Source organism: Psammomys obesus, unplaced genomic scaffold (assembly GCF_907164565.1).
Source record: "Psammomys obesus unplaced genomic scaffold, mPsaObe1.curated_primary_1811, whole genome shotgun sequence".
Lineage (NCBI taxonomy): Eukaryota > Metazoa > Chordata > Mammalia > Rodentia > Muridae > Psammomys > Psammomys obesus.
In genome coordinates, this window is record NW_026585609.1 from 4696668 (window position 1) to 4717689 (window position 21022).

The 21022-nt window shown below is 45.0% G+C and overlaps 2 protein-coding genes across 2 annotated transcripts; one reads left to right on the forward strand and one right to left on the reverse strand.

Annotated features, from left to right (window-relative positions):
- Positions 1-189: 189 nt before the first annotated feature.
- On the forward strand, positions 190-13158 carry Wbp11 (WW domain binding protein 11). Its single transcript, XM_055610577.1, has 12 exons — positions 190-337; positions 2011-2119; positions 2630-2661; positions 3685-3778; positions 4719-4915; positions 5871-6004; positions 6145-6344; positions 6810-7001; positions 9223-9324; positions 10013-10306; positions 10831-11013; positions 12180-13158. The coding sequence occupies exons 2-12, from the start codon at positions 2056-2058 to the stop codon at positions 12611-12613; spliced, it is 1926 nt and encodes a 641-aa protein (XP_055466552.1). The 5' UTR covers positions 190-337; positions 2011-2055; the 3' UTR covers positions 12614-13158.
- A 5053-nt stretch (positions 13159-18211) lies between these two features.
- On the reverse strand, positions 18212-18741 carry LOC129679431 (histone H2A.J). Its single transcript, XM_055610589.1, has one exon. It carries the CDS (start codon positions 18656-18658, stop codon positions 18269-18271), a length of 390 nt encoding a protein of 129 aa, XP_055466564.1. The 5' UTR covers positions 18659-18741; the 3' UTR covers positions 18212-18268.
- Positions 18742-21022: the final 2281 nt, after the last annotated feature.

The following is a 21022-nucleotide window of genomic DNA, read 5'->3' on the forward strand; positions in this document are numbered from 1 at the left end:
TACTTTTATTCTCATTGGTTTACATCAGTGTCAATCTACAACGCTTCGGAATGAGGCGGGCTCTTGGCCGGCAGTTGTCCAATCGGATAGTGGATTCGAGCGGAAGTAACTCTGGCTCAGACGTTGTATCCGCTCTATGATCCCAGGACTCCGCAACGCGGTGAGAGCGCCCGCCGAGGGTACGGGAAGTGACGTAAGGATGGCGGAGGGGCGCGAGGTTTCAAGATGGCGGTGGCTGGGTGGTTGACCGAGAGGTAGAGGTGAAGGCCCCCTTCGCAGAAAGTACGCCGAGACCGCCCGCTAGCCGGCCTCGCCGTCCCGGGAGCCCCGCAGTCGCGTGAGTGTGCGCGGCCTAGGTGTTCCGCCTCCCTCGGTCCTCCCCGGGGCCTGCGCAGCCGCCACAGAATCAGCAGGCCCCGGGACCGCGCTCCTCCTCCGCTCTGCGGGGTTCTCGGGAGCCGCGGGCTTGCGGGCCCCGGGGCCCGGCGTGGCGCAGCCTCCGGCGGGTCCTCAGCCGAGCCCGCCCGGTGGGCTAGGTCCGCTTCCCGAGCGCGTCGACCGGTGGCCGTGGGTTGAGGTATAGCAGCTCGAGTCGGTCTCAACCGTCGCTATGGTTGCGGCAGTTGCGGTTGAGGCCTCCTTCGGTGGACCCGCACCGGTCGGGTTGCACTATGCCGTCCGCGTTCCCACGGTCTTTTGACCTGTTCTCTCTCAAATGCTTCTGCTTTTAGGAGGGTCGCTCTTGTAGACGAAGGCAGTAGGGTCTTGTGAAAATTCTCAGTGACACGTAGCTGATGTGTCTTTAGTTGTGGAAGGGGGGGGAAATGGTCCAAACGAGAGCCTGAGGCGAGTTGAGAAAGGGAAGCACTAAAGATAACGATTATAAATATAAGAGCTTGTATCGTTGCCTTCTTCCTCTTTTCCATAATCAATACCCTTCCTCCCAAACTCCTGTCCCTTCTATTTTCTGACAACGAAATGTTTTATAATGAACTAATTGCCACCGAACAGTTCTGAAACAGTAGCCGAGCAGGTGAACACTTGATGAAAGGAGAATTAACTAAAACAGCCTACAAAGTCTTAACAAAGGAGCCACGGGAATTGCAGTTGTAGGGTCTTCCCTTTCCCAACCTTTAAAGATGTCTTTTTAAGAAAGAAAGTACTTAGTTAATGCACAGAGGGGAGCAACAAGAGGAGTAGCCTGGAGCGGATTGTCCTTCATTTCAATGGAAAACAATTGTTAATTTTTTTAATTATTGAAAGGTCAAATTTTGAAAGTCAACTTTCATTCATTTGAAATAGAAGAGAAGTGACACTAATAAAATCCTTGCCTTGAAAATATTTTCTTGCGGTAACTACCACTTTTAATTACCTTAAAGTATATGTATGAGTCAAGAATCAGATTACTAGTAAGGAAAAGATGTATCTTAATATTAAATTTGGGAGTTCTAATACTTAATTTTTTAATCCATTGAGAGTCATGAATCATCTTTGACTTGGTATTAAATCTGTTTGAATTAGTTACTTTTTGCCATTTTGGGGGTGTTATGTGAACAGTTCACATGCGGAGTGAAAAGTAGAAAGCATGTATTTGATTTGACCATTATCCCCACTTCTCTTGCATTTCACCTTATTTATAAAGGGAGGATATAGAGAAAGGACTAATGACTTGGTTTGTATCACATTGTTAGAACATTTCTAAACTGGTTTGATTTTGAGATAGTCTCATGGCTCAGTCCATATTCCAAGTGACTGGTCTTGTAAGTACAAACTGTTCACTGACTCTTTAGAGTTGGAGTGCTGTATCACCCATAGTAAAGTGTGATTGGTGTGTATTTAATGACATTGGTTGCCTTGCGTGATAGAGATGTTAACTATTGTGTGGGTCAAGAAGGAGTAAGTTCTTACAATAACTGAAGAGGTATTTCTTCCTAGAAATTGTTGGAAATTCCTAAAAGTAAGACATGTTACACCTACAGGAAAACTCAGTTCTTTTTTTTTTTTTTCCAGTTTTTTTTTTTTCTTTTAATGAAGTAAATCAAATAAACCGTCAACATGGGACGGAGATCGACATCCTCCACCAAGAGTGGGAAGTTTATGAACCCCACAGACCAAGCTCGTAAGTGCTGCTAGTGGGGACTGGTGGGGTAGAAGAGTTAAAAACTGCAAAGACTATTTCATGAGGCTTACACGAGTTCAGCACTGGTAGGAGTGAGTTGTGTGAAGTCATGTAGGATTCTTGTAACTAAAATTAATTCATGTGGTTAAAATATTGAGAATGTAAATCAGTTAAAAGCATATTCTTGTCTCAAACTTGATTGGCTTACCGGATAAAATTGGTTTAAGTCTGTGTGTTGGAATTTTTAAGCAAATGAGTTTTTAAGTGCATGTTTGGTATCTGAGAAAAAGTCTTTTGCTCCTTTAGGGTTCAGTTATTTCTGTAAAAATAACGTTTTGACATTTTAGGATGTGAGGGTTAGAAGTGCTAGAGTTGGCCAGTGGATCACAGCCATCAACGCTGTTAAAATCCTTGTGCTGCTTAGTGATGTCTCAGAGGAAAGAGCTGTGTACATTGTCTTATAGTGATGTTAATATTGAAGATTTAAGTCATCTCTTCTCTTCTCCTTAGGAAAGGAAGCCCGGAAAAGAGAATTGAAAAAGGTATGACTTCAGAAGCATTTTGTGTATTGTTTGAGTTTGTGAATTTCAAAATAACACTTCAAATTACATGCCAGGAAAGATGCTTTATGCTATTGAAGAAAGCCAAAAAATCGACTATGTTTAGAAACTGATAAAACCCTGGAGATTTTATTCATGGTGGCTTGTATGACATTGGCTATGTTTCTTTGATTCTCTTTCCTTATAAGTTAAAAATGCTTTGGGCCTGGAGTGATGGCTCAGTGGTTAACAGCACATACTGCTCTTGCAGAGGACCCGAGTTTCACTCCCAGCATCCAAACTGAGTAACTCACAACCATCTATCACTCAACTCTCAGAATCCTACGCCCTCTGCTGATCTCCACTAGAGCCCGTAAACGCATGCCCATAAATAAAACTGTTTTTTAAATGGCTTTTGAAAATAATTCCTAAGCTGAATGTGGTGGCATACGCCTGTAATTGGGATGGAGAGTTTGGAGTCAAGGGTATCAGGAGTTCATGGCTAGCCTGGGCCACATCTGACCCTATCTTGAGAAAGTGACTATTTTAACTACTCATCAGAGTGTAACTGCTTTGTTAAAAGCTACTGAATGAATGCCAATGAATGTGTTGCTAGATGTCTTTGTGTGTATAGTTAGCTGTTGAGTTTTGGCAGAGTACTTAAAGGAGTAAGCATTTGGTATTATTCTTTGATGCTTTGAGGGACTTATAGTTTCTGTTGGTATGCTCTTGTTGTATTGTTTAGTCTCAAATCTTTGAAATTGTCCCAATCCGGCATAGTATTTTTAAATTTAAGTAGTTGCTAACAATTTAACTGAATTGAAAATATACATATCTAAGAAAGCACATCGTTTTTACTAAGTTCTAAACATTATTGAGAACAAGAAATCTCGAAGCTATTTCCAGTGGTTTAACCATGTGATTAGAAACAGAGGGGATTTTTGAAATTTTCTTAGACTTGAGGCAAATTGAAGTAAAAATGTCTGGAGCGCTCAGCTTCTCACTAGTCTACTTTTGTTTTCTAAGAACAAAAAACAACGCATGATGGTACGAGCTGCGGTTCTGAAGATGAAAGATCCCAAGCAGATTATCCGAGACATGGAAAAGTTAGATGAGATGGGTAAGAGTGTATGGAAGGGCCAGACCTAACAGCTAGACTAGTCTTTTGTCCACAAAGGCAAGCAGCACAGGCCTAAGAAAAGAGAACAGCCTGATGGGATTGGATCCCTTGTTTTGTTTTAATGCTATGGGAAAAAAGTGAAGCAGTAAGATCTGTTGCAAAGTGGAGATCCCATATCCTAGAAGAGGAGTGCCAACCTTTTTTTTTTTTTTTTTTTTTTTTGAGTTAATCATTATTACTAGTTAACAAAGACCTAGTCTGGCCAGGTCATTTAATAATTTTTCAGAATTAATTTTATTTTCCCCTTATAGTTATAAGTTAATGGAATGAGAAAAGGCATGTGCTCAAGAATTCTTATTCACTAGGAATGATGTAATAATATATCTTCTAGATTTGAGTAAATCAAGGTTAAAGGTAGATTTGGGGAAGAACTTATTTCTGCTGGTTCTTCAAGAAAAAGGAGTAAGAACTCTAATCACCAGGACCCTAGTTCCATTTATAACAATCCAAATTAATTAGAAAAATATACCCTGGCTTCTATAATTGATACACTCCTGAATAAAGCTACCTCGAGGAGAAAACCCAGCAATCTCCTGAGGCTCTTCTGTCTGCTGTGTTCCACAGTACAGCACTAGTGAGCAGCTTGTGGTAGAAAGTGGAAGGGGTGTGTACAGTTAGTGGTAGGCGGGAGACATGGTCATAACATCTCAGCACGGTGCTGGGAACAGTCCCAGAGAAGGCTGGGGTACAACTCAGGTGACAGGGCACTAGCTTGTGGTTCAGTTCTGTGAAGCATCTGAGAGATACAATTAAGAGAGACTGGGAGTCTGGACCTTGGGACTCAGAAATGTAGCAGTAGTATCTGGGTCTGGTTATGAAGGAGAGTTTTACTGATGAAGTAGCTCTTCATCTACAATTCTATAATCTGCTTTTCTCCCAGAGTTTAACCCAGTGCAACAGCCACAGTTAAATGAGAAAGTGCTGAAAGACAAGCGTAAGAAGCTGCGGGAAACCTTTGAACGAATTCTCCGACTTTATGAAAAAGAAAATCCAGATATTTACAAGGAGTTGAGAAAACTGGAGGTAGAATATGAACAGAAGAGAGCTCAGCTGAGCCAGTACTTTGATGCTGTCAAGGTAAGATGCCCTGGAGAGACAGACTATCTTACAGTTTGCTCTTCAGTTAGTGGGATTAAGTGTGCACCTCATGCTCTAGCAGAGTCAATCCTTGGTACTCAGAGTAGAAGACAAAGCCTGGAAACAGTCCAGGTATCCCTTGCCAGGATCACAGATAATTTCATGTATTTTCACAAGGAATACTACTCAGGAATTTTTTTAAGAATAATTTATTGATAACAGAAACAACACGTGATAAAAATTAGGAAGAGTATGAGATAGGCATGATGGCTCATACCTTTAATTGTTGCCTGGGATTGGAGACTGTCAGAGAACATGGATGAGGCTCCGACCTATGTTGCTTCTTTCACAGTTACTGTTCCATGGCTATATGCTTCCAGAACAGGCAGAAACTGGTCTGTTAATGCTGGCTTCCTTGTAAGGTGTCAGGAAGTGATTGAGAAGGGGTGGGATATGTCCACTTCTGTGAGCTTTTATAGTTTATTGCAACTCTTCCTTTACCATGGCAGAAAGTCAAAAACTCAAGTGGAATGGCTTTTGTAAAGTAGATGGTGTGTTTCAAAACTTGAGGCAGAATTCAAGAAAGGCCGGTGAATTTTAGAGAATATAGACTGTTTGTTGATGGGTATTACTGTCCAGAATCTTAGAATAGCCCTCCTACTACTTTGAACAGTTAGATTTCTTTAAACTGCAACTGTTTCTGCAACTGTTTCAAATCATAGTCAAAAAAAAAAAAAAAAAAATCATGTGATTATAGGGAATATAAAAGAAAGGATAAGCTTTATTTGCGTCCTTTAAGAAAAAAATGATAGATTTCTTTTAATTTAGAAGTGTTGGCTTGCAGCTTTCAGCCATTTTTAATGATCTTAGTTCAAGTTAGATCAAATTCAGGGTACTTAAAGTTCTTGGGGTTGTTTGGATCAGTGCCATACAGCTGGGTTTCTGTGTGTTTCAGAACGCCCAGCATGTAGAAGTCGAGAGCATCCCTTTGCCAGACATGCCGCATGCTCCTTCCAACATCCTGATCCAGGACATTCCACTTCCTGGTGCCCAGCCACCCTCCATTCTTAAGAAAACCTCGGCATATGGGTAAGGAAGCCTTATGATGGCAGCACTGTACTGAATGTCATGGCTGGATGTGACACAAGCCTTGAAGATTGTTTGTAAGGATAATGAACTAGACATTCTTTACCATGTAGGGGGAGATAACACCCAGGTTTCCTTTGCAGGCCTCCAACTCGAGCAGTGTCTATACTTCCTCTACTCGGACATGGTGTTCCACGTTTGCCCCCTGGCAGAAAACCACCTGGCCCTCCACCTGGCCCACCTCCTCCTCAAGTCCTGCAGATGTATGGCCGTAAAGTGGGCTTTGCTCTAGATCTTCCCCCTCGGAGGCGAGATGAAGACATGCTGTATAGTCCAGAACTTGGTATGGAGGGGCAGGGATTTTACGCTGTGTCCTTTCAGTATGGTGTCTGTGTTGGTCAGACTCGGCATGTTCACACCAAGAACATAGGAAATAAGTGAGGAGACCATGTACTTACTGTCCCCAGGGATAATTCGTCAGATCTGCCTGAGGAGAGTACCTTCTTTTACAGAGATTTCACTATACCTCCTCTAAGACATGAGCTCTTCTAGTTTTATCACTCTCTGGCTAGAATCATGGATTGTGCATGAAGCTTTACACACAGTTGTTTCTGCTACAATGTGTCTGAACTGCTTGCAAGAAAACAAAAAAAGTATTTAAACCTATTACCCAATGAGATTATCATAGTACATGTAGCGGGCACTGCATGCAGAATTTTTTTACAAGTTCTATTGAGTTAACACTAGCATACGTGTATATTTCTGGGTACTAGGTGGGCCAACCATCCTTGTTCCCTTGTGTCCTCAGCTCAGCGGGGTCATGACGACGATGTTTCCAGCACCAGCGAAGACGACGGCTACCCTGAGGACATGGATCAGGATAGGCATGACGACAGCACTGAGGACAGTGACACTGACAGATCGGATGCCGAGAGCGAGGGGGATGAGTTTGGGCACCGTGATGACAGTGAGCGAGACAACCCTGAGGAGAAGAAGTCAGGTGTGTGCAGGCTAATGTGCTGGGCTGTAGGTTGCCACCCACTTAAGCCTAAATGCAGCACGTCATGGCAAGCTTTTTCTTTTTTAATTGGAGGTGGCGTCCATGTGGCTTATTTCTGTTGTTATTACTACATTTAGTGTGTGTGTTTGTGCACCCATTTGTGGACACATGCATGCTAGTGCATATATGTGGAGGTCGCAGTTGGTCCTCTCAATCTACTGTGTGTGTCCTGGGAATTCAACTCGGGTAGTTAGGTTTGATGACAAGTGCCTTTACCTCCTGAGCCAACTCTCCAGCTCAGGGTCATCTTTTAGTCCTGGTTTGGTTTGGTTTTGAGGTAGGTGTCACTGTTACTTAGGCTGGTGTCAAACTCATGGTGAACCTCCTGCTTCACCCTCCCAGGTTCTGGACTTACAAATATAAGCCACTGTACCTGGCCATTTGTCTTAACAGTGTGAAAAGTTTTGACACATTATTCTTACAAGTGTTCGTGAGGAAATAGTACATACAGTTTTACAAAGAGAAATTCTACTTTGAGGCAGAAATAGAAGTATTCAGCACCATGAAGTTGCTAGCATATACTGTCATGAACATGCAGTAGAAAAGGAAGGAGTCATGCCTTTAAGTAAGCTTATTAAATATCTACATTGGCAGCCTTTTAGATTTTCTATGCCACAGTGTCTTATATAAATCATAATTGTAATTCAGGTATACTTGTAGTTTAGAATCATGCACTTTTTTTTTTTTTTTCTTTTAAAAACATTTATTAGCCTTGGTACCTTGTCTTGGTTTGGAAAACCACCTGTTTAGCAAACTTTGACTATACGTAAAGCAAGCCATTCTCCACTTACCAGTGGTGGAGCACTTTTCAGAAAGATTTTATGTGTGGTGCTGGGCCATAAACCTAAGACTTGATGGAGGCTAAATATATCCTGTTGTGCTGTGTCCCAGTTTAATGCAAACAGAATGATATGTTTTGTCAAGCATTATGTCTTCGGTACTGAGTGTGCAAGCGCACACTGGCCTGTCAGACCCCAGTAGCTCCTTTGGGGACTGTTGCTGTGATCTCCAGTGTAGTAGTGTGCTGGATTGTATTTATAAAAACAGCAAATGCTTATCCTAGTTTTTTTCTTTAAATATTATATGTGTGCGTGCACTTGTCCCTGCCCCTGACTGTATGTGGGTATGCAGGTGAGCATATCAGAGTGCTTCTGAAGGCCAGAGGATGACATCAGAGCTTGGTTTTCCAGCCCCCACCCCACCCCAGGATTGCACAAGTGCTCTTAACCATTGGGCCATCTCTGGTCCTTTCCTAATGTTTCTTACTCATGATTACAAATGATAAGGCTATCAAAAAATTGATCACAAATTAGTGAGAGTGAGCCTGACATTGTAAAATTGTTGAAGAGTCTTAAGTAGCAGCTGATCTTTCAAAGGAGAGAGGGGTCTCACAGGTTGTATTCCCTGTGTGACTACATAGTCTTTCTTTCCTCTTCTGCCAGCTGTTGTTGGGGTGGGTTTCTTGTGGGGTGAGTGGTTAAGACATGATCTCACTATATAAACTAGGCTGGCCTTGAACTCACTGCTTCTGTGATAAAGACAGGCCACCAGCCTGTTTTTCTTACGTGTTCATCAGCGTGCATGTTCCTCAAATGGCTATCCAGCTGTTCGTTCCTTCATCTAATGTTTTTACCATACTCAAGCCACTTTTCTGGTCGCTAAAAGTGCAAGATAAGCTAAAGTTTGGCCTGCATAGAAATAGTCCTTTAAGTGATTGCTAGGACTCCTGATACCAGTTCAGAAGTGGAGTGTCTGACAGTGCTCAGTTGGGCATCTCGTTTACGAAGAGGTGTTTGTGGGGGAAATGGTGGTGTCGGGGAAGAGTCATAGTCTTTAAGCACCTGTTGGCTATTACTGAGATTTTCCCCACCTCTTAGGTTCCTCTTGTCATAATTACATTACTAATTTTCTGATGCTAAAACATCTTGTACATCAGGGCACCATGCATGCTTTTGAAGTATTCTAACATTTTCAAAATTTGTGAGTTAAATCACTGTAGTGTATATGCCACCAGTTAGCACAGCATTGATTAGCATTAGTGTGTCTGTCTTCTGTCATGAAGTGGGTTACAGTAATACATAGTGTTTATAACATCTGCTTTGTAGTGAACATATTTATAGAATATTGATGATTCTTGCTCATTTCATTGCTCCCTGTCTAGGTCTGAGTGTTCGATTTGCTGATATGCCTGGAAAATCAAGGAAGAAGAAGAAGAACATGAAGGAGCTGACTCCTCTTCAAGCCATGATGCTTCGAATGGCAGGTTAGAAGCAGGTGGAATGAGTTTCTGACATTTCCTGTGCCACTTGCTTAGCATACATTCTTGCATTTATAACTGGCAGCTCTGGAGTAAGCCATGAATCTGTATTCTGTGAAACTTTAGATGTGGAGCCCGTTGGTGGGTGCTCAGAGTTCACTGCTTGTAAGCTGTGGAAGTCACTAGTTCTGGGGGAGGATGCAGCATCTGTTCCTGAGCTGGGGTGTGGAGGAAGACTTGTGGGAGTCTGGTTTTCTGCGGCTACCGATGGGGCCCAGTAATTGAGCTCTGGTTGTCGGGCTCACTGCCAAGCCATCTTCCAGCCCTGAATGCCATTTAATACCAAGTCTGTCTTGTGCTCACAGCCTGGGCTTATGAGACTGCTACACTAGTACAGATGAACAGACTGCCACTCAGTAGTTGTGTGTTTAACAGATTGTTAGTTTTTAAGAAGGAATTTTCTTACTTTCATGTATATATTTAATGGTTTTGGAAGACAGGGTCCGTCTGTGTAGTCCTGATCATTCTGGAGCTTACTGTGTAGGCCAAGCTGACCAAGAAATCGAACATCAGCCTGCTCCTGTGTTCCAAATGCTGGGATTAAAAGGCGTGCCCACCACACCGGCTGTAGTGAATTCTCAGTCACTCCTGTTCTCCAAGACACAAGTCACCTAATTTTACAATTTTCTTTCAGGTCAGGAGATCCCTGAGGAAGGACGGGAAGTGGAGGAGTTTTCAGAGGAGGAGGATGACGACGACTCTGATGATTCTGAATCGGAAAAGCAGTCACAAAAGCAGCATAAAGAGGACTCCCACTCCGATGGCACATCTGCCGCCTCTTCACAGCAGCAGGCTCCTCCACAGTCTGCCCCTCCTTCTCAGATCCAAGCACCTCCCATGCCAGGACCACCACCTCTTGGACCACCACCTGCCCCACCCTTACGGCCTCCTGGACCACCTACAGGCCTTCCTCCTGGGCCACCTCCAGGTAAGCAGCCCCAGAAGTAAGCATTTGGTCCAGTGAAGCCAGAGTGAGATAAATCATTCCCCTAGAACAGCACTGTTGTTTTCTGTGTTCTCCTGATGATATTCCCTAAGCCATCAAGGATTCTTAAAGGGTGAATGAAATGTTCTATTCTGTGAGCATCAGTGGTAGCTCAGAGTTGTGACAGTTGCCTTTTTGTTGAAAGCTCTCTTTTAGGATCTTTTTATTAATGATTATGTAAGCTGTGATGCTTGAACAAAATTGTACTTTCTTTAGTATTTTAAAGTGACGGACTAGCCCAGTTCTGCCTTGGTATCAGTTAACACAATCTCATGTATTAGAGCTGGGACATAAATGGATTGGTCTATAAACAAATCAGATACCGTGTTTGTAGTGCTCAGATATTGCTGGATGAATTTTCTGTGTTTTTCATTGTATTTTTAAAGTGATCTAACTTCTGAATAAAATGATTATTTGAGTTGCTTTTATACTGCAATTATTTGTTTAACTTTTTTTTCTCCTTTCAGGGGCTCCTCCATTCCTGAGACCACCTGGAATGCCAGGAATCCGAGGGCCTTTACCACGACTTTTACCTCCAGGACCACCACCAGGCCGACCTCCTGGCCCTCCCCCAGGTCCACCTCCAGGTCTGCCTCCTGGCCCCCCTCCTCGAGGACCCCCACCAAGGCTACCTCCTCCTGCACCTCCAGGTAAAGCTTTCCGTTTCTGTAGCAGGAGCTAGCTCTGGCTTTTGTGCTCTAAGGTGCCTTGTCACCTGAGGAATCTCAGCAGCTTCCAGTTGGTCTACATGGAAGTGTGCTCTTCAGTGGACATGTACATTTTTCCACTCAACACTTGGCTTCACTCAGCCAGTGAGCAATGAAAAGGTTCTGTCTGAATTTTTGCTGAGTGCAGGTAACAGTTGTGTCCGAGAGTTTACAAAATCACCAGCTTAAGTTTAAATCACTAGGGAAGTGGAGCTACAGAATTCATCATGGGCTTTTGGTATGGCCAGGTTTTGGTTTACCACACTGAATGTTCTACTTTAATCTGAAGATTTATTTTTAAAATGCAACTGTGGCTTTTTGTCTTGGTGGTATATAGAATAACTGAACCTAGGTAATCAGCAATTGGGTACTTTATATTCACTCTAGTGGCTTTTGAAGACACAAAAAATCTGATGTGGGGTATGCATGATGTGTCGCAGCTGTCAGAAGTTGAACAGATCATAGTCTCTTATTCCTTTTCCAATTAATTAGCAGAACTAAGATTATTTCCTGTCGACTGTGTGAGAGTCTTAGAAACGAAGTAACTAGTGCATGGGGGACCAACCCCATCCTTGACCTTTATACCACCACACTGGACAGCCAGGATAGAAAGCGTGTTGAAACCAGTTGCTCTTGTCAGGTTAATATTATGCATTTCAAGTAGGACAGTATTTGGAGGAAGAAAATCTTGTGAGTAAGTGATAAAGGTGAATGTTATTTTACAGTATCCTATTTCTATCAGAACATATTCCTGACTTTCACATAGTAGGTTGTGTGAGTTCATTTTAATTCCTGTAAACTACTTGCTTAAAGAATAGTATCAGACTATATTTAAACATCCTTGGTGGTAGTTAAATGTCATTAGTTCCTTTTTTTTTTTTTTTTAAGATTTATTTATTAGTTACACAATATTCTGGCTGCATTTGTGCCTGCAGGCCAGAAGAGGGCACCAGATTTCATTATAGATGGTTATGAGCCAGTATGTGGTTGCTGGGACTTGCGCTCAGAACCTTTGGAAGACCAGCCAGTGTTCTTAACCTCTGAGCCATCCATCTCTCCAGCCTGTGTCATTAGTTCTTGTAACTCATTCTGTCTGCCTCTTCATTTAGGTATCCCTCCTCCTCGTCCTGGAATGATGCGCCCACCCTTGGTGCCTCCTCTTGGACCTGCCCCACCTGGGCTTTTCCCACCAGCTCCCTTGCCCAACCCAGGGGTGTTGAGTGCTCCACCCAGCCTCATTCAGCGACCGAAGGCGGATGATGCAAGTGCAGCCACTATCGAGAAGAAAGCCACAGCGACCATCAGTGCCAAGCCCCAGATCACCAATCCCAAGGCCGAGGTCACACGGTTTGTGCCCACTGCACTCAGAGTGCGCCGAGAGAATAAGGGGGCTACTGCTGTTCCCCAAAGAAGGTCAGAGGATGACTCTGCTGTGCCTGTTGCCAAAGCAGCCCCCAGATCTGGTCCTTCTGTTCCTGTCTCGGTACAAACCAAGGACGATGTTTATGAAGCATTTATGAAGGAGATGGAAGGGCTGCTGTGACAGCTTCGTGTGCCAGGACAGGCTTCTGCTCAGAGCACTGGTTTGTGGATCAAGAGGCTCTTTTTAAATTAGTGAAGAGTATTGTCCACTGTCAGGTGTTTCCAAGTCCAGTTCCCGGACCCTCCTAACGTTTGCCTTGCTGGGACTCCCCGCACAGGGGTTGATAATAGAGGATGTGAAGCACTGCTGCTAGCACCCGACCCCTTGACGACACCATTTTACCTCCTTTCTTCCCCTCCATTTTGGAAGTTATATCAGAAAGGTCTTAGTTACTTGTTTTGACTCATGTGCTGTGGGCACTGGAGTGGAGATTTCTGAGGGGAAAAAAGGTTTATTTCATCTTGACTTTTGTGTTTGAGTTATTTTTAATATTTTCCTGTAAATATTTTGTAATATTTTACTTGTAGTGAAATGGATTACAATGTCATTTCCTAATTCAAAGCAGGATATGTGGGAAGAAAATGTATAATTCTCAGATTAAAGTTATTTCCCACCAGCTGAACTCTTTGAGTGTTTCATGGAGAAATAAAATGTTCCATACCAAGTACGTCCTGTGTTTGTGGTAATGTGTAAACTTCCTGGCTTGTGGGCAGAATCACAAAGTTTAGCATTGGTTCTCAGGAACTGCCATTTCTCATGCAGAACGAGAATGGATTTCACTAAAAATGTAACTGATAACATTGAACTCTTAAAGGATAAAAAGGAAGAATTCCTTCAAGATTATATTGGCTTCCCAGAAACTGAGTGGTGTGAGCAATGTCTCTCCTCTGAGTACTTAGCCAGATCCAGAGAACACTTAGAGCTGTGCTTGTGGAGCTTTGGGTGAGCGTCCTGAGATTCATGTACTTGGACACTTTCCCCCAGCTGGTTTGGCTTTGTTGGAGGAAGTGTGTCACAGAGGCCCAATTGAGAGTTTAAAAGACTCCCCTTTCTGGTTGCTCTGTTTTGTGCTTAGTTTCAAAATGTGAGCTCAGCCAGCTGTCCCTGCTGCCATCATGGACTGTCCCTCTGCAACCATAAGCCCAAACACACTATTTCATAAGTTGCCCTGGTTTTGGATCTGTGCCACAGCAACAGAAAGACAACTAATAAAACTTTGGGAACTGGTATTCTGATGAAGACTTCGACAGGGATTTCCACCTGTCAAACACTTAGCACTCACGTGACTCCCACTGACATGAGCACCAATGTGTGTGTTGTGTTATGCGAAGCATGGCTTCACTGTCGGCTGCATCTCATGCAAACCCGACAGCAATGAGCATGTTTTGCAGATGCTGTGGCATGCTAAGGTTTACGTCTTCTTGGAGTTCTCTCAGATGGAGTTCAGAATTCTGTTCTGAGGTTTGTTGTGTCGGGCTCTTAGTCTGACAGATTTAAGACAAATCCTGGCAAAGCACTAAACAGTCCTTTTACTGCTTTGGAGTTTTAGTGTAATTAAGAAAAGCCAAGTGAATTTAATCATTTCAATACAAAGGAAACAATTACATTATCCAGCTGGCACGGTAAGTACATTTCTGCAGAAACAATTGCTCTCCAGAATTTGGTCTGAGTCTGATTATTTCAGTATTCTTGATTGAATTTATGTTTTCTGGGAGTTTTCTGCTTCCAGTTATGTAAGGAAGCTTTTGATTATAATGACATTTCCAAATGTGTTGCTAGTCTTAACTTGAAAATTGTAGTCATAAATATAGTAATTGACTATATCAATTCCATCGGCAGGAAAGGAGGGGGAAGGCCAGCAATTCTGATTTGTTGTCTTGTCACGAACATAATTTGTATTGTGGTTTCACCAAAGTGCTCTGCTTCCATCACCACTGTAGATAGACCTTCTCTTGGCTATGCGGAGTAGATGGGGACTACAGACTCACACCAGCAAGTTCAGCCTTTGAACACCTTTCTCCATGGGAAATTTACTGCCCTCATTCACATTACCAGATCCTCAAAACCTGCTGAGGTATGCCTCGCTTGACCTGGAGAAGCAGTTCTGTTTAACCCAAACAGCAGACTAAAGAAAGGATTCCACCCACTCCAGCGTGGTGAGCGAATGAGTTCATTGAGGTTGCTTAAGAGCAAGATGAGTGTGTTCTAGTTTGCTTTCTATTGCTGTGGCAAATGCCCAGAAAGGGTTTCTTTGTGTGGCAGTCCATCTCAAAGAGAAGATAGGACAGGAAGGCAAGGCAGGAAATGAGACCGAAACTGAAGCAGAAGCGACAGAGTTCTACTTACTGGCTTTCAGCTACTTTCCATATTCCACCCAGGACCTGATAGGGGTTACTGCTGCCCACAGTGGGCTGGGCCCTTCCTTCCACCTCACATTAACCAAGACAATGACCCCTACAGGCCAATCTGATGGAGGCATTTTCTCAATTGAGGTTCCTCTAGTCTCTTGAGCTTCCTTCAATCTTTCCTGCCTCCCTTCAATGTACAGAAAACAGAAACGCATTTAATAGTTTAAAATGAGTTTGAAATAGTTTCCAAACCAGGTGAATGAAACATTCTGAACCTTTGGTGGTTTGAGTGACAGTGGCCCCAAAATGCTTGGTCTCTGGTTGGCAAAATATTTCTGGGAAGGGTAAGGTGTGGCCTTGCTGGAGGTTGCCACTGTGGGTTTTCAAAGCCCAAAGCCCATGCTGGGCCCCAGCCTTTCTCCCTCCAGCTTGTGGATCAGGTATAAAGCTCTCAGCTACTGAACCATCACCATGCCTGCCTTCAGCCATGCTCCCCATGATGGTCACAACTCACCCTCTGAAGCCAGAAGCAAGCCCCCAACTAAATGCTTTCTTTTTTAAGTCCCCTTGGCCAGTGTTTCAGCAATAGAGCAGACTTAGGACAGCCCCTAAGTCTGATTCTATCAAGCTTAAGTACTTAATCATAGCATTTGGCCTTGCCAATACTGGTTTGTGGAGTTGACATTCAGCATGCTAGTCAGTGCCAAGTATGGCATGGGCTAAACCTTTTAATTCCAGAAATGCAAAACTGAACAGACCAGTTCTTCAGGATCGAAAGTCAACACTGGCTCTGTAGGGAAACAAATCCTGGCCACACTGCACCCTTCCCCAGTGAACTGCTTTTTTCTGCAGGAATGCACACGGGCGAATAAAACCAAAGTCTGACTTCAGGCCATACCAGAAATACCTAGACTGTCTCTGTGTGGTCTCATGCTTGAAACATTGTTAACCTCAAGAACTCTAGCAAGGACCACAGGCTGAACCGATTTTGCAGAATTGTTTCTGCCAATATTGTCTTATTTAAAACAAACAAAAAACTCTGGTTAGAAATGGTGAAGGGCAGATGTAGCTGAAAGGATCCTAAGTATGTCTGAGGCAATGGTAATGAAGGCTGGATGGGAATGGGGGCACTAATCTTTATCTTGCTCTCCAGTACCAAGGCTAGACAGACTGTTAAGACTCAAGAAAAAGAAATGGTTTAGGTCTGGCAGCTTTCTGTCCTTATTAGTTTGGTAACCTCAGGTGCCTCAATATCTTCAGTAAATTAGACTCAAATGTTAAAACCAGCAGTTGAAAACTAGATGTCTGTGAGTCTGTGTGGACCACACAGATACATAGGGCTAGTGCATATATATTGCCCCCAAGTGGTATCACAACTAATTCTAACAAGTGAATGTTACTGTTTTGAGACCATCTCCCTGTGCAGCCCAATCTGTCCCAGGATGTGTAGCTCAGACTGGCCTTGAACTCGGGGTCTTCCCTTAGTATCCCAGGTGTTGGCATTCAGGTTGTAAATCACACTTGGCTTTAAAACTCCTGCTGCTGGGGAAAGCTATCCTCCAGCCGTGACAGACCTCCTTGTCAACTCTCGGCACCTGAACAACACAGGACCTGCTGTTACGAGTGGGTTTAAGGTCCCACCCTTCACCCCAAGACTTATGGTCATTCGGGGAGGGGCTCCCAAGGTCCCTCTAGTACTGGCCCCTCCCCAGGATTTACAAACAGGCTGCTTTTTTCTTCAGTGGCACAGCCAGTGATGCCTTACGCTCTTACAAGGAACCCCAATCAGGCTGACTCGAAAGCTACACTCACTGTTCTGTCATTGATGTCATAGGTTGAGCACATCTTGGCTCACATATCACCTGTTCGTGTTTACCTATACTTTAAGTCACAAGGGTAAACTCTTAGTCCTTGTAGGGGATGGCACTGTTCAATGGAAGCATCTAATGCCAACACATGGCACTAAAATAATCTTAGGCCTCCAAATAGGTATTGTGAAGTCTACCTCTTGAAACTGCCCACAGTGCCACTGGAGTCAGCTCTCCTTGGGTGTCTGACGGAGCAGCCTTTCTCTTTATCAGAGCTGTGTGACATTGTCTTTGTACAGCTTTCGAGATGACCACGAAGAAGTAATTCCGATAAAGTCAACAAACAGCAGAGAATCAAATACTAGCAGACACTGGTTTGTAATATATTATTTATTTGTCCTTTTTCCTGTCCAGTTTCCTGTCCAGAAACCATGGGGAAAAAACAAAAACAAAAATGAAAAACCTTGGGTTCCAGGACAGTGGCAGCCTAGCTGACATCATTCACAGCTGCCCATGCAATAGAGAGCCATCCAATCAACACTGGGGATGAAATAAATCCTGGGGAGAAAGAGGCCAGCTACTCAAATGAAGAGGAAGACTTCAACTCTAACTCCCAGAAAAAAAAAAAAAAAAAAAAGAACTCCACGTTGAGGTGGTTTTTGTGGATCCTGTGGACATAATGATGGTTCCTGGCAATGAAATGGAATGGCCAAGAGAGGAACAGCATTTCCAGGCCCCTCCATCTTAACTCACAACTCCACAGCTAATGGGAAAACGGGACTCCAAATTCGGGAAAGTTACTAGAATTATCCCTAAAGGTCGGGTTTGGTCTTAAGTAAACTCAAGCCACTTTCCAGAAACAATGCTGGAGAAGCTGTTTGCTATGAAGCTAAAACTTGTTTGTATTTTGAGGTCTAACAGCTCAAGAACGGCCTCGAACTCCCTATGCAGTCACGAAAGGCGTTCTACCTCCCAAATGCAGGGATGGCAGGTGTGTGCCACCAGCAAGAGAAAAAATCATTTTAAAAGCTGCTAAGCGTACAGGACTGAGGGCCTCGCTGTTACACAACACTGTTCAGGGAGCAAACTTCATGACTCACTTCCGCACTGTACAAGTTTACTTCATCAAAAAAACAGAAACGTGAACACAAGGGTTCGAGGTGACGATGGCTGGCATTCAGGTCGTGAAAACCTAACATCAATTAGCTTAAAAGACTATCTTAAGCTTACTGGCACCCATCAAGGCCCCTGAAGTTCGTGTCTTCTCCAACTAGCTCAACTTTTCTAAAGTGTAGAGCCAGAGCGGCATCTTGTTGCCCAAAGTTCGAAAACACCTCTCTACCACTCCTCCGTGCGAAGGACTGGGGAGCTAGGCAAAGTCAATTCTAGAGTAACCTCCCTTTCTCCTGCCCACCACGGGGCAAAGGGGACCTCCCAACCCAGTCGTTGGGTCCCTCCGGCTCCCACAAGGCCTCGAGGGTGGCCCGCGCCCCACTCAAGCTCGGGACGCGTCCCCACCCAGCACCCCGTCCGTCCCGTGACTACACAGCTCTCCGCATTACTCGCTTTTCACCGATTTTATTGGCTGCGGACGGCGGCGGGCTCTGCACCCGTCGGGTTCACTTGCTCTTCACCTTCTGGCTCTCGGTCTTCTTGGGCAGCAGCACGGCCTGGATGTTGGGCAGGACGCCGCCCTGCGCGATGGTGACGCGGCCCAGCAGCTTGTTGAGCTCCTCGTCGTTGCGGATGGCCAGCTGCAGGTGGCGCGGGATGATGCGCGTCTTCTTGTTGTCGCGCGCCGCGTTGCCCGCCAGCTCCAGGATCTCGGCCGTCAGGTACTCCAGCACGGCCGCCAGGTACACCGGGGCGCCGGCGCCCACGCGCTCCGCGTAGTTGCCCTTGCGCAGCAGCCGGTGCACGCGCCCCACCGGGAACTGCAGGCCCGCGCGCGACGAGCGCGACTTGGCCTTGGCGCGCACCTTGCCGCCCTGCTTGCCTCGCCCCGACATGCTCCTCGCCGGACCTAGAGCGCCAACGCCGGCTCGCTCCGTTCCGGGACGCCGCGCGAACTGCAGCCGCGGCCGCCCGTGACAGGCAGGCGCCGCTCCCAATCAGCTCTCGCGAGCGGAGCGCCCGCCTTCCCAGATTCGCCCCAATCAAAAGCGCCCATCTCCAGTCCTCATTTACATAGTTCACGGGCATACTCGGGGGAAGCTGGGACGATTCGTGTCTTTGATCCCAGCACTGGGGAAGCCTGAGGTCGTCCTTAGCCATTCTGAGATCCAGACCACCCTGATAGGAAGGAAGGAGACGGAGGGAGGGCGAGAAAAGAAGGGAGTTAAGGACAGTCATGGGATGGAGTTGAAGTAGGAGGATTACAAAAACAGCGCGGCTACAATGTTGAGTTCTAGACCAAGCTAGGAAGTGAGACTTTATCTCAATAAAATAATATATATATATTTTTGATTTATAAGAAGCAGAGAGTGGCAGTTCTGTGCCTATAATCCCAGCGGATGCAGGAGGATGAAGAATTTGAAATTGAGCCTGGACTAAGAGCAAGACAGCATGGAAACAACAACAAAAAGTCCTGGGAAGTAGCGCCTCTGTCCCCTAGTACGAAGTATTCGTGCAAACTAGGGTCTCCAGTGTGGGGTCGGTAATGACCTGAGTCCAGGGTCTGTGCTCGTCACAGCTCTTCCAGATCAACCACAGCCCCTTGGCTGAATTCCTCCTGCCTGGAAAAGGACACACCTCCTTTACCCACCCAACCTTCCTGGAGAGCATGCCAGAGAGGCTTTGTGGGGTTTTGTTTGTTCTTTGTTTTTTGAGACAGGGTTTCTTTGTGTAGCCCTGGCTGTTCTGGAACTCACTATGTAGACCACGCTGGCCTTGAACTCAGAGATCCACCTGCCCCGGCTTCCCCTAGGTGTGTACAACCAACCACAGCCAGGCTGCAAAAGAAGCTGTGTACAGCTGTCCTGGATGCTGGTCCTCCGTGACCGTTGCTGCTAACAGGCACAATTCCCATTCTCAGAGTCTCCGAGCTACAGTGACAGACTAAAGCAGAAATGCTGTTCCGATGGATGGCAAGGACGGACTCTCTGGGCCCAAAGTTAACGTCACTTGGCTCTGGGGCTCTGTAGGAACTGGAGATGAATCACTCGGCTCCTCCGGTGCCTGGCGGACTTGCGTGCCTGCCGGAAGTCACCACTCAGTGCTCCATCAGCTCTTCAGACTCACAGGCCCCAGCGCTGAAGGAAAAAAGCCTCAACTTGTTCTTTAATTGGAGATTACTTTCCACGGATTCACTCAGGTACTTCAAAGTGATGTAACGTCAGACGTCGATTAAAATATGACGTAGATGATTTTCGTGCCCATTTAATTAAAATATCACAATTTACCCTCTCCCTCTCCTAATTACAACTTGAGTTCGCTGCAATAACGCTCACAGCGCCAAGCGTGACGGGGCCTGCCTGTCATCGTAAGGAGGTGTGGACGGGAGAATCGGTTCAAGGTAAACGTTAGCTACATGTAGATAATAACCCCCCTTCCCGAGCTACATAGGACCCTGTCCCCAACACTTGCGCACGCGCACACATACTCACAAACGTTAGAAAGACACAGCGTTTACGTGTGTTTGTGTCTGTGTTGACTACCACAGTGATGAAGAAACAAGTAGCTGGGGTCTCAAATACCCCTTTGGATCTAATGTATTGCCACCATCCACGTGGCCATCCTGGGGCCAGACAACTCCCTCAGAATCCTGGCTTTACCAGCTGATAGCTGACTTTGACGCATTATTGTTGGTTCCTAAGCATTCAGTGGGTTATAGACCGAGTGTGTACTCATGGCAGATCTCTGGCACGAGAATAGTGCTTCAGTGACTTCTGTAACCAGCTTACGTTTGCGGACAGGGCTGTTTCCTTCTTTTCTTTCTCTCTGTTCCGCTTTTGAGACAGGGTCTCGAGGAGTTTGTCTCCCATTTTTGTAAGAATTCTAAAGAGCAAAGGATTTAAAATCATGAGGTAAAAAATGTAATGATTCAGGCTTTCCCCCACCCCCTCCAGCCATCCTAGAGCTCAACCAACCTTTACCAGACAGAGGGAACAAACAAACAAAATTCTGTTTGAGTTATGGAATTGACAGATTGGGAAGTAACGTAGATTAAAAGCATTTATAAGTATAAAAACAAGGCCTTTGAATGGGGAGGAGGAGTAGCTGAGTCTGCAGAGCTCAGGCTGGCCTCCAGCTGGAGGCCATCCTCCTGTCTCAGCCTCCAAACAGCAGTGATTACAGATGTGAGTCGCCATGCCTGTTTTAAATGCACGCTATGAGAATGACAGGTTGCAATAGTTCAGCTAAGTAACTGTAGA